At 51.6% G+C, this 13,447-nt stretch overlaps 1 protein-coding gene across 1 annotated transcript in view; it reads right to left on the reverse strand.

Moving 5' to 3' along the window:
- The window catches only part of PIK3AP1 (phosphoinositide-3-kinase adaptor protein 1), a 146,976-nt gene that overhangs the window by 45,475 nt on the left and 88,054 nt on the right, over positions 1-13,447 (reverse strand). Inside the window, 4 exon segments of the mRNA XM_075533450.1 lie at positions 5,608-5,797; positions 9,458-9,654; positions 11,618-11,750; positions 11,872-12,014. Coding sequence (XP_075389565.1) covers positions 5,608-5,797; positions 9,458-9,654; positions 11,618-11,750; positions 11,872-12,014 — 663 coding nt within the window.

Here is a 13,447-nt window from a genome sequence, read left to right on the forward strand (position 1 = left end):
ATTTGCATAGCCCTGGTGGGGAAGTGGTTAGAGCACTTGACTGGAAACCAAAAGAGGTCACAGTTCAAACCTACCGGAGGTCCCCTGCAGGAGAAAGACGTGCTGTCAGATTGAGCGCCTGGGAAACCTGATGGGGCCGCTTCGCTCTGCTCCTGGGCGTCTTTCTGAGTCAGAACTGACGCGAGAGCTGTTCTGAGGGGCCCTCTAGTCTGCTCTGCCTCCCAGGGGCCTATGTGCAACCGGACAAACCACTGCCTGGGCCTGGGCCGTGCTCAGAAGTCCTCCCATGTTTGAGCCCATTGTTGCAGCCCCTGTGTCTCCCTGAGTCTTCCTCTTGAGCCTCTACTTGACCCAGCACAAGGCCCGTCTCCAGGGCTCGCTCCCTCTTGCTGACACAGGACAGGCTCCGTTCGAAGGACCCTTCTGGCTGCTCTGGCTGCCCTTCTTCCGACACAGATGTGTTCACGCTTCTCAGAGTTCATGCTCTGTTTAATGTTCTTCCCCAAGACCGCAGTTCAAAGGCACGACCACTTCCTCCGCGTGCCTTATGCACCGTGCAGCTCCCGCACGCCTGTGAGGTCATTGATAACACCAGGGCGCACGACGACGTCTCCAGCACGAGACCTTGCTTTGGAACGTTTTAACAACAAGGCTCCCTCCCTCCACGGCACTGTCACGAGATAGCAGTTTGGTTTCACAGCCAGCTCTCCCACTGGAATGTGCGCTCTTGAAGGCAGGGCCGTGTCCCCTGTCCACCGGCAACTCCTCGCCTGGGACACTGATGGAGACCGACGAAGGATCCAGGAAGCATGTGTGGGATGAGCGAGTAGAGGCGTGAACCACCACACGCATGGAGGTGGAAACTGGCGAGCCCGAGAACGTGGTGGCGTGTGGTTCTGTGAAGAAGCTGTGCGCTACTTTGCAGGCCAAGGAAAGAGAAGGGCGACTCGAGCGGCGGGAACTCAGAGCCAATGACTCTATGGAGACATGGCAGGACAGGGCGTTCCTGCCACCCCGTGATGTCCCGCGCATGACATAGGAACGAGAACATGAGAATGCCGGCAAACCACTCTGCATGCAACCGGGGATTACCTGTGACGCTCTGGCATTCGAGACACACTGTTGGGTGTCGGCTGCATGCAGCCCCGAGCGAGGCCCTGGAGATGACAGCTCTCTGTAAGACGAGCTGCGAAGTTGGGGTGGGGTGGCCATTGAGAGACGCATGTAAGCCAGTCGAGCCCAGCGTGAATGACGTGCAGGGCTGGGACGAGCAGAGCCCAAGGCTGCGCAGGTTCAGCTGGAGCAGAGCGCTGGTGGGGGTCGGGTGGGGGTGGTGCTGGTCATGGGGTACCTTACAGCAAAGCAGAGAACAATGCCACTCAGTCCCACCCATAGGCCCCCTACCGGACAGAGCACAGCTGCCCATTGGGTTTCCAAGCCTGTGGTGACCCTTACAGGAGCAGACTGTTCATCTCCTCCCTCTTGCTGGTGGATTTCAAGCACTGCTCTTTGGGTTGGCAGCTAAGCGTTAACCACTGTGTCACCAGGGTATAGTAACTTTAAAACCACTCTTCCTGGACAGCTGATATCAACGAGTTCAAGAAGAAAGAAAACGTTTGAAAATGATGGTGGCAGCAATTGTACAATTACGCTTGATCTAATTGAATTATGGGTTGTGTTAACATCTGTCAGAGCACCCAGTAAAATGATAAACAACAAAACCGATCTTCCAAGTTGATCCTTAGCTAAGAATTTATATTTCCTGCCCAGAATCAGAAGCTACCTTTTTTTAAAAAAAATCATTTAAAAACACTTCATTCCATCTGGGGGCCCTTACCACTCTTATAACAATCCATCCATCCATTGTGTGAAGCACATTTGTACATCTGTTGTCATCATCCTTTTCAAAACATTTTCTATCTACTTGAGCCCTTGGTATCAGCTCCAGAACCTACTGTTCCCAAGTGATACTTTCTTTTTTATTCTTTTTTAAGAGAGAACGGTGCTTTATTGCACAGAGCCAGGAGAATGGGTGCTCAGATCTGACTCCCGGAATAGTTGGGGGTTGACACCTTGAAGGCTTAGGTAAAGGGAAGCAATACCCACACATAAGGATGTTTACAAACATTTGGTGTTTATGCATTTTCAAGTGCATCAGGCTGAGCATAGCAGCCACCGTCCCACGTCCAGAAAATGGTGTCCTGGGCAGATGACCAGTGGGAAGTGGTCTTCACAGGGGATGCATCGTGTCTCCAGTTCTTCAGGACATGGCCAGTAGCACTAAGCCTGCTTCAAGGGTCAGAACAGAACAGATCCAGTTTGGGCTGGTCCTTACAGCTGCATTTCCGGGTTTTTTTAGGGTTTCCTGAGTCAATACTTTCCACCACTTCTCCAATCTGGAACCAACTTGATCGGGAAATGTGCCTTTTTTTCAAGAGTATGTCTGACATCTTAACCCTCATCCAGCAAAGGAGACACTCAGGGGATTCCTATTGATCCCCAGGTGATTTTTTTCCCCATAGACGGGCTGAATGAGAATCTACATTTTACAAGATCCAAGGTGACCAGGATGGAATCATCAGGGAGTCCGGCTGGAATGAAATGGCCGGAAGGCCTGGTTTAAAATACTTCATTCCACAGACTTCCACGAAGCACTTCAGGGGGGAGTGCACGGCAGCAGAGAGCCAGGCCCTTCCTCTGTGATGCTCTGGGCGTGACTAGAACAGCCCTGCCCCTAACCCTTGGTTCTACTGGTGGGCGGTGGACAGCAAACCAACAAGGACAGTCTCTGAAGCTGCCGGGAAAGGGGTCAGGTAAGCACGCAGCAGCTAATCAGTCACCTGGTGACCTAGTCGACAAATGGCCCACAGCCCTCGGGCTGGACCAGATGAGGCTGGGCCTTGCCTCCAGCTCAGGGGGAGCCCAGCTTGCAGGGAGCAGCTGTGCTGAGAGGACACAGGTAAAGAAACCGATGGCTCCAGATAAAGTTACAGCGATGGCTGTTGCCAAGGAGGTTGCTAAGGGGAGCCAGCAAGTTAGCTCGGGCTAAATCAGCCCTCTGCTCTACACAAAGCCGGCCTCGGAACTGCAAGGGGAGACTCAGGGGTTCAAAAGAAAAGGGGTCCAACCCACGGATAACAAGGGGCAGAACAGCCCTGTGGGGTTGATTTGAGAGTTTATTGTTGCCTGTGGCAAACAAGACACTACGCCTGGCTCCTTTTCCTTCCTGCCTTCTCCTGCAGAGGAAAGATGAGCCTTTGAGAAATCTGAGCAGAGCTACAATCTACCAAGCGATTACCCTGGAAACAGACTGGACAAAGGGCTCCCAGACGTGCCTGTGGCGGCTGGAGTACTCAGAGCCTTGGGGAAGTGACCAGTCACTGGGTGAGGCTTTCAACACGAAGCTAATTACATATCCCACAGGATGATCGGACCCCTGCATGGGTCTCTGACCGTGGCAAGGTTCGGCACAAAAGAACCAAGCGGGAACAGACTTGGAGGCAGCATAAACCCTTCAAAAGGAGATTTGCTGTAATCTTTGCATAAGCTCTCATGAAGGCATTTGTTCCTTAAATGTTAAGGTGTGGGGATGGATGGTTTAAATCTGTGGCGGCTCACCTACAAAATCCTCAGCAAACAGACAGCAAAGCTCAAGGTCTGATAAAAAAGGCATGTCATGGCATTACCACCTGGTGGCAGCATATCGAAGGTAAAGACGGTGAGGAGGGAGTGTGTGTACACACGTGCAGGCTTCAGGGGCAGCAGACACTGGAGCAGACTCAAAATCTCAGGCCAGAACCCAGCATTAATCCCACACACTGCATTTCATGCGGGGAAACTTCCCTGACGGATTTCCCACAGAGGGACTGTTTGGGATTCCTTCTGAAGAAAGGGGGGCCCATGAAACTCACTGCCATGGAGTAGACTCCGACCCATAAGCAGCCTCTCCACAGGGCAGTGTGCACCTGCCTCTGCGGGTTTCTGAGACTGTAGCTCTTGATGGGAGTTGAAAGCCTCATCTTTCTCCCATCACCCCTTTCCCAAACGCCAGGTGGAAACAGGCAGAGTTAGCCAGCATGGTCAGGTGACCTCTGAGCAGGCTGGAGAGGGGTGGTTTGAGCTGGATGGGTGAAGCGCTGGCAGCTGGCCCAGTGCCTGGCCCTAGGTAATACTTGTCTGGTGAGGGAGCGAGCGAGCGAGCGAGCTAGTGTGCGAGTGAATGAGTGAGTGAACTAACCTCTTTAACAAGGTCAGCAGTTGGAAACCACCAGCCACTGTCCTCTAGCGGGTGTTTTGAAAATCTACGTGCTGTTTGGGTTGTCCCACTGGTACAGGAACACAAGTGGCATTTAGGACTGGGAGAAGGGGAAGGGCTAGGTCTGCAGAACCATATGCTTTACATCCCTGACTTAAGAAATAGGTTTAAAAGGCTTTTTAAAAGTTGCTTACATAACATAATTAGGCATGTATATCTACACAGCTATGTGTATAAATAATTTGTTTGGGATCGGAGGAGTCATGAGAAGATTTGGACAAATAAGCCCACCAAACTGTTACTGATGCTGTATTGGTTGGTGGGGCGGAGTCATATGGAGTCTCATCAACTACATTATCCATTTCTATGTGACTGCCAAGTTTTTTGATAAATGTACGCAAGGGCTTCAAAAAGTTTGTGGGAAAGCAGCATGAAACGATCGTGGGATCTGTCTCACGAGCACGCTGGGGTCCCCTCATATGACGTCTGCACTTGGAAAAAAGACTATGCGCCAAAATGGACAAAAGCTGCTAAGCTATGTGTAAGAAAAACGAGGCCACCAGGGAGGAGGGCACGCTAGACACCAAAGTACTTCGGATTAGCCCAGTAAATGCAGGCCCCCCGAACAAACAGGCCTTGCCATCAGAGCCGGAGCCTAGAATCTACCCTGCTTCTCACAGGGACTCAGTTGCTATTTTTGCCTTGCCTCAGGACACACTCCATTTCCCAGGAACTCCATCACTATGAAGACGGCGAGCAGGCTACGAACAGCGGCTTGCTCGCTAGAAACATCCAGGCACCGACACCAACACTGCTGGTGGCACCGAGTCACTGAGGCCTTCGATGCGCTGGTCACAGCTGAGACCATGACCCGGGCGGGCAGTGACTCTGCTAAGTGTCTGCATCTGCACGATGTCGTCACGTGGGGGCATGCCTGAGCACTCCCTCCACCCCGCTTCTCGTTCAGGCTTCCATTAGGGCGGCGTATCTGGTGGCTGAACACGGTAGATGGAGATGCTTACAGGGAGTATGAGCCTCCCGGCAGGGTCTTAAAGGAGATCTTACAAAATGCTTGTCACAAAAGGGGGACGTGGGGACTGGTGGGATTGAAAGCCACCGATGTGGAGTCTCAGGCCACAAGGCGATGCTACCTCCATCCATTCTGGTGTCCAGACCACGGCGTCAGGACTCACGTAAGCACAGCGCGTGACTACAGATGTCTTTGTGTCAAACAGGATCCTCATCCGTCTGAGGCAGGGCGGGAGTAAGCAGGGACTTCCCCCAACCACAAAGAATGAAGCCAGTCGCTTGCTGGCACAAGGACAGGCACAGGGCTGGGCTGAGCTACTTACAGAGGTCTTCTGAGGCAGCGGGGGCAAAGGTGGCCATGGACTCATAGAGGTCCTCGTCACAGCCCGGGTTCAGGGAGCATTTCATGAGCAGGTCTGTGGAGAGGTGGGCCATGCTCTCGTATACGTCGTCGGCTTCCTCCCCTTGCATCAGTTCCTCCTTGATGTGGCTCTTCAGCATGTCCACCGTTTCCTGAAAGAGGAGGCAGGGCCTTCAGGCACATTCACAGGCTGGATTTCTGGGCACAGCCAGGCCGGCAAGCAGCGTTGGTGGCGAGCAGAAGACAGCGGGGCAGGATGGAAATCGTGTGTGCCTGCAGGGAGGTCCCAGAGACTGGGACCTCCCGAGGCTGCTTCTGTTTCAGGAGTGTGTGTGTGTGTGTGTGTGTGTGTGTGTGTGTGTGTGTGTGGTCTGTGTATATCGATGTATGTATACATGGTGCGTGTGTACACAGGTGTGTGTGTGTCTATGTAACAATGCACTGAATAAGGAAGACCGTGGAAGAACTGGTGTGTGTGAACGGTGGGTCTGGAGAATACTGGAAGTACCATGCGCTGCTAAAACGACAGACCCAGCTCTCTCGGAAGAAGTAAGGCCAGCGTGCTCCTTAGAGACAAGGATGGCCAGACTCTGTCTTACAAACTTTGGACATTGCTGTCAGGAGAGACCAGCGCCTGGAGAAGGACATCCTGTTTGGCAAAACGGAGGGGCCGTGAAAAAGAGCAAGGGCCTCAAGGAAATGGACTGGCGCGGGGGCTGCATCGTCAGCTCAGGCATGGGAACCACCGTGAGGACGGCGCAGGACCGCGTCGCTATGACCGGGGCCGACCCAGGGGCACCTAGCAGCCACATGTGTAACAAGACTCTTGCCATTTCCACACGTTTCACATGCACAACTCAGGGGCCTGGGTTATGTTCGTGATGTGTTGCAACCATCAACGAGCTTCAGGTGGCAATGGTGGAACACTCTGGAAATGACTTTTGGTTTTAATCTCCTTATGACTAAACTTTTTAATTAACTTCCATAAGCACAGACTTACCCACTCAAGAGACATTCATTAGAAGGTCAGTGACCCCAGGTGGCGAGTCGTACCATCCTCTCGGGCGCGTCCCATGTGCCTGGGGTCACGCGAGACATTAGCTCCTCCATCACCTCATGTCTACCCTCCCACCACTGCTGAGAAAGACAAACTGCCTTAGTTGACACGTGAGAACACGAAGGCTAAAAAAACCCAAGTCCCTAGCTTACGGGCGCACACCTGTGTTCTGACTTTGCACTACCCGTGGCTCAGGTAGTGGTGCAGCAGTTAAAGCTGCCCGGTGGGGAAAAAGGCATGGCAGTCTGCTCTGTAAAGATGTTTCATCTCGGAAACCCGATGGGGCAGTTCTGCGCAGTCCTCCAGGGTCACTGTGAGTCAGAAGGGACTTGATTCGCAGTGGGTTTGATTTGTGGTGTGATCATACTCTACTGCAGCGGTTCTCAACCTGTGGGTCGCAACCCCTTTAGGGGCCGAACGACCCTTTCACAGGGGTCGCCCAATTCATAACAGTAGCAAAATTACAGTGATGAAGTAGCAACAAAAATAATTTTATGGCTAGGGGGTCACCAACATGAGGAAGTGTATGAAAAGGTTGCAGCAGTAGGAAGGTCGAGAGCCACTGCCCTAGTGGTTTCTCAACGAGGAAATGGCACCAGAGAATGTGCCGCTTACTGATGGGTCACAGCAGAAGTCAAACGGGCTCCACAGGGCTGCAGTTCAGTGGTCTTGCACTTGTGGGCGCACAGAGGCCCCCCAGGAACTCAATACACTAGTCTCGCACTCCCCCCAGCAGGCCTTTCCAGTGTTCCTCCCTCCCTTCACTCGGTGCCTGTTTGGGGATGGCGTGCCCTGAAGTCAAGACTGCCCCTCTGTCCTAGTGCCTCGGGTGTTGGAGCGTAAGGCTGGCGTCTCCGAAGCATCCATACAACCTTTCCTGGTAAGAAACGCTGATATTTCACAACCCTTATTTCAGCATGAACCCACAATTTTTTTCCTGCCCTCCTCACCCTCAAAGAGCTCGCCTGCTAACGACACTCTGTGTCGGTTTCCTGGAGGGGACCAGGGGGCAGCAAGGAAAGGCAGAGCCTCGGGGCGTAGGATTTACTGGTTAGGAAGTCGTGGAAAGAAGCAACAGGACAGCTGGTTGAGGTGGTAAAGGCACATGTCGGGCCAATCGTTTGGCACCAAGGCTAAACATGCATGGCTGAAGGTGATGACTGTCCCAGGCCAAAGACGGCATGAGTACAGGTGAGATCCAGTGAGGACTGAACACACATCTCTATCCTTCCGTTACATGCAGCAAGATACACACGTCCCAGCTTTCGCAACAAACTAGGTTCCAATCTCAACCGACTCCGCCCGCCCTTACTCACGTGGTTACATTCCTATGTGCAGATGGCAAAGGACCGCGAGGAGGAACACGTGAGGTCATGCGTGTGCCCAGCAAGTCAACTCTAAGAGTAGCAGTTATTGCGACGAACACAATCTACCCTCCATACCAAAGACTGGCATGGGAATGAAATGCTGTGTCCTACACGTGTGCGACTCCACAGCACAGCCAAGTAAATATTCCCCACTGTAAGCACTGTGGAGCCCCTTTTCTGCCAGTCATGTGCCATGCAGGGACGCCTGCTATTCTATTCGTTCAAAACACTGGTATGCGCCAGGCTCTGAGAAGGAACCCACGAGAAAGGGTGGCGAGGAGCTACTGGCTTGGGGGTTTTCAAATACAGAGCAGAGAACTAAGTTCCTGGGGAAGTGTGGGTCTCACCCCTGTTCCGAGAGCACAAGACTGGGTGGCACTCATTTCTCTTTTGGGGGACCGGTGGTAGCGACAGAGTCATTCTTACACACCCTCTGTGTACTGTGAAGACAGTAAATCGGGCGGGGGGGGGGGTGCGGCTAGGAAACGCAGCTGCCGCAAAGACAGTGGTGCCAGTACTGGGCACGGCGTCAGAACTAAGCCTGGGGTGAGAGCTGGCTCAGAGAAGGATATCGAAGTCAGGAACCATGGAGGACCTGGGGTCCCAAACTGGATGTGCAAGCATGCTGGGATATCCAAGGTCAGACCCAGCAGAGGGGCTGAAAGAGGCCGAGCCTCACATCCAGCCTCCTTGATGCCTCATATACTGAGCATGATAGTATCATCCGCTTTGGAAGGAATCGATCCTAACACAGCCCAGCGGTGTTCGAGATACCCGGAGCCCCTGGCCACGGGGTCTTGACGGTGGATGGAGACAAGATGAAGAAATCAGCGTGGACCTTTAGCAGAATCACTCTAGCGAGGTCTCTGTAAATCAGTGGTCCTCAACCTTCCTAATGCGGCGACCCTTTCATACATTTCATGTTATGGTGACCTCCCAAACCAAAAAATTATTTTCGTTGCTACTTCATCACTGTCATTTTGTTGCTGTTATGAATTGGGACCATCCCTGTGAAAGGGTCCTTCGACCCCTAAGGGTTGAGAACCGCTGCTGCAAATGCTTTGAGAGTAACCCTCAGTACTTTCCCCAATGATTAGGTTTTACCCTCAAGCCAACCCTATGAGTAAAACCAGCATGATCTTCCCTGCAGGTTAGGAAACAGTAGCTTAGCGAGTTTCCGAAAGTCATGTAACTAACGTGTTGGTGCAGAGAGATTCGAACCCAGGTCCATCTGGCTCCTATGTGAACCTCATGTGTACAGTAGGCAGCCACAAGAGGCACCTGAGGACATCCTGGACATGAAATCTGGCCACATCCTTGGTGAAAAGGTAGCCCGAGGGACGCCCTGCACACTCCCCAGGGTGGGGCCATTCCCACCTTGACCTTACCACATACTCGTCGATGAACTGCCGCAGGTCCCTGAAGCCATGCTTCTCAGCGATGGTGTTGGGGTAGTGCCCATGCTTGTTGGCCACACTGTATGCCTGGAGGGCTCCCGGGCAGGTGAGCAGCAAGGCGGTGAGGTTCTTCAAGCCATACTTGGCAGCAAAATGCAACAAGGTGGGAAGCTCCTCATCCCTCTGATCTGAAAAAAAATGTCAAGGAAAGTGAAATGGATGGGCAACCCTCTCACTCGTTTTTGTTTGCAGAGACAAAGCTGTCAAGCCAGCATAGCACCTGGTAGACAATCAATCGCTGCTTGTTGGTTGGCTGACCAGCCATTAGACAGTTTCCATGGAGGCACTGCTGAAGATCACATCCTCGATGGCAAAGGAGATGGTATTTTAATTAATTAGCAAATCTAAGCATTGACATCCTACCTTCTTCCTCCAAAAGGATCCAGGAATCCTGAGAATATATTATTAATAGAAAATGTGCTGACGTTCTAAGCTCTTAAGTGAAAACCACAATGTCCAACAAGAGTCTTGCTTTGACGGTCCCTGCAGAGGTCAGAGCACGCAAACATTCTTGCTCCATGCTTATGAAAAGAAACAAGTTCATCTCGTAGCTCCTCTCTCCAATGTCAAAAAGATATGCTAAATGATCCTACGTATGTTAATCTTTCTGAAGCCTTTAGATTTGAACCAAAAATATTTACAGACAAATCTCAAGAGACCTGGGAGGATCAAACAAGGCAGTGTCACTGAAGTCCTTTGCTGGGAGAGGTGTTGAATGCTCTGGGAAGCAAAGAACTCCTGAGAATCATGGGATACCTAGTGCTGGCCAGGTAAACTTGACCAAGAAAACACACCTGTGCTATAAAGGTGGCGGAAAAATCTCCCAAGTCCCATAAAGGTTTATTTCTAAGACCAATAATGATAGATAGATTGATTGATTGACTGATTTGTTTGACAAGGCCAGTTTCCTAGATAGGGTCACCAAGACAAAGGATCTAAGGCAGTGGTTCTCAACCTTCCTAACGTTGCGACCCTTTAATATAGTTAGTTCCTCATGTTGTGGTGACCCCAACCATAACATTATTTTCATTGCTACTTCATGACTGTCATTTTGCTACTGTTATGAATCAGGCAACCCCAGTGAAAGGGTCATTCAACCCGAAAAGGTGGCGCGACCCACAGGTTGAGAACCGCTGCTCTAAAGGTGTCCCCTGGGCCCTTGGATGTCAGGCTATGACATGCTTTCTCCTGAATCCCAAGCTTAAGAATAGAGATTATCATCTTCTGCGATGATGCACGGGCATTCCACAGCAGGAAAACGGAGTGCAGCGACCAGAAAGTCCCCAGGGAAGGGTTAGAAGGGAAGGAAGCTTCTTTGTCATGTTTGCCTTAGGTTATGAATGCAGGCACAGAGGCGGACGGTCACCAGAGCCTTGGGAAGCGTCCGTGCAGTGTAGCCACAGCACAAAGGGCAGCATGTCCACGGAAGCCCCATGACAGGCATCTTGTCCAGAGAACCAGGCCTCTCCCCGTTCCCAGCATGCCCTGTTTCCACAAGGGGAAGTGCTCTCAAACAAGCATCTGTTCAGAGCCCACAGTGAGCCTGACACACCCCGGCATTGTCTCAGTCTTCAAGTGAGCTCACAGCCAACCAGCCAGACCGACAATGCCGAGGACTGGGGACACCAAAGAGCCTGCGGCTGGAGGCCTACGAGAGGAGGATGAACCCTACCAAAGACTTCGAGAAAGCCTCCCGGAAAAAGCACTGCCTACGCTGAGACGAGAGCCGGATGAAGGTGACCAGGGAGGGGGACAGATACTGCACTTCCATGAGTGGGGCAGCAGGAGGCAGGGCAGCATTTCCCTGAGGCCCTTTCCATGGAAGATAGAAAGACTAGAGAGAGGGACTAGGGAGGGGTGAGGCCCACCGGGAAGGGCTTTTCAACAGGTTTAGCGAGGTGGACTGACTAGAGAGCAAGTGGGAACCAAGAGGCTTTCCGGCTAAGAGGTCAAATACTGAGATTTGCATTTGAGACGCTTCTCTGGCTACAGGAGACCAGCAGAAGCTAAGTGTGTGGGATGACGAGATGCTGCAGCCAACAGGCTGCCACCAGCCCCCTGGGGGTTCCTGAGGTTTGGCTGTCAGCTCACTTGTCATCACGTCCTCCTCTTCCAATTGGCTGATTCCAAAGAGGTGCAGCCCGCTGGCAGGGATGTTGTTCTTCAGGGACTCGGTGAGCAGTTTATCGAGCGTCTCCGTGTTGTAGGGCACAATTTTGAAGGCCTGAATGAAAAAGCCAAGATGGTCGGCTGTGAAGTCCACAGAGCTGCCCCCACTGACATTAGAGGGAGACGCTCCCACCGGCGAGCACCCAGCAATCCGGGTGTCCGCTCCTTGCCCTTACCTGGCACATGAACTCCACGGGGTTTGCGGCACTGGACAACAAATTGCCAATTTCTTCCATGTCAGTATAATAGCTGACAGTGGCTTCACACACCACGAAGTCCCGGGAATATACCTTCAGAGAAACCTTCCCTGACGAAAAGTCTGAACAGAAGAGGAAAAATAAATACCATTAAAATGAGGTACACGGTGAGCTGGGGGCCAGGAAGCTGCTGACATGGTTTACAAACAACGAATACCTAAGCAAGCAGAGCAGTGGCAAGAGGAGGAGCATACAGAGTTATCTCTGAGGCCAGATCACCTGGATGTGGACAACGACTATATACTGAGAGCCCAGCGGGTGGCTGAGGCAGAGAGGGGGCAACAGACTTGGAAACACAGCTCTGATCCCTTAGCTCCATTCTCCGCCATCTTTCCCTAAGTGTGTGATGGGCTGACTGCGCTGGACCCTGAGCAGGACGTAGGTGGGACAACCATCCATCAGATCCATGCTTTTTCTACATAGTACTGCTTAGGATAAGACTGAAAAAAAAAGTTCTGGAGGACATCGGAAGTACCATGAACTTCCAAAAGAGCAAACAAATATGTCTTGGAACAAGTGCCGCCAGAATGCTCCTTAGGAGCAAGGATGTCTTTGGCACTTGGCACGTATCACCAGGAGAGGCGGGTTTCTGGAAGTAAACAGAGGAGCAGTGAAAAAGAGGAAGGTCTTCAAGGGGGATCGACACAGCGGCTGCAGCAATGGGCCCGAGTCACAGAACCTTGTGAGGATGACGCAGGCCCAGGCGGCATTTCCTTCTCTTGTGCATTGTTTCAAGTTGGAACCAACTTGACAGCACCTAAAAACAACAGCCCAACTCCTGAAATAAACTGTTGTCAAAAAAAGACTCAAAAAAGTTAAGCTCATCAATTAAAAAAATTTTTTAATTGAGCAAATGATGACACACAGGGAACATGAAAAGAAAGTCATAAAGGTGGAAAGAAATAAAGCTTAGAAAACATGGCTTCAACTACAAAGCCCACGTGGAAGCAGCACACCAGTCTGTGTGATCACAAGGTGTCGATAGGATCAGGTATCAGGCATCAAAGAATAAAACAGCATGCCATTGTGAAGGAGGAGGAGTACGGATTGGGAACCAAAGCCCATCTGTAAGCAACTGGACATCCCCTTACAGAAGGGTCATGGGGAGGAGATGGGCCAGTCAGGGTGCAGTGTAGCAACCATGAAACATACAACTTTCCTCTAGTTCCTAAATGCTTCCTCCCCGCCACCCCCACTATCATGATGCCAATTCTACCTTACAAATCTGACTAGACCAGAGGATGTACACTGGTACAGATAGGAACTGGAAACAGGGAATCAAGGACGGATGATCCCTTCAGGACCAGTGGTGAGAGTGGTGGTATCGGGAGGGTGACGGAGGATGGGGTAGAGAGGGGGAACTGATTATAAGGATCTACATATAACCTCCTCCCTGGGGGACTAACAGCAGAAAAGTAGGTGCAGGGAGATGTCATACAGTGTAAGAAATGACAAAATAATAATTTATAAATTATCAAAAGTTCATGAGGGAGAG

This window comes from Tenrec ecaudatus, chromosome 16 (genome assembly GCF_050624435.1).
Source record: "Tenrec ecaudatus isolate mTenEca1 chromosome 16, mTenEca1.hap1, whole genome shotgun sequence".
Taxonomy (NCBI): Eukaryota; Metazoa; Chordata; class Mammalia; order Afrosoricida; family Tenrecidae; genus Tenrec; species Tenrec ecaudatus.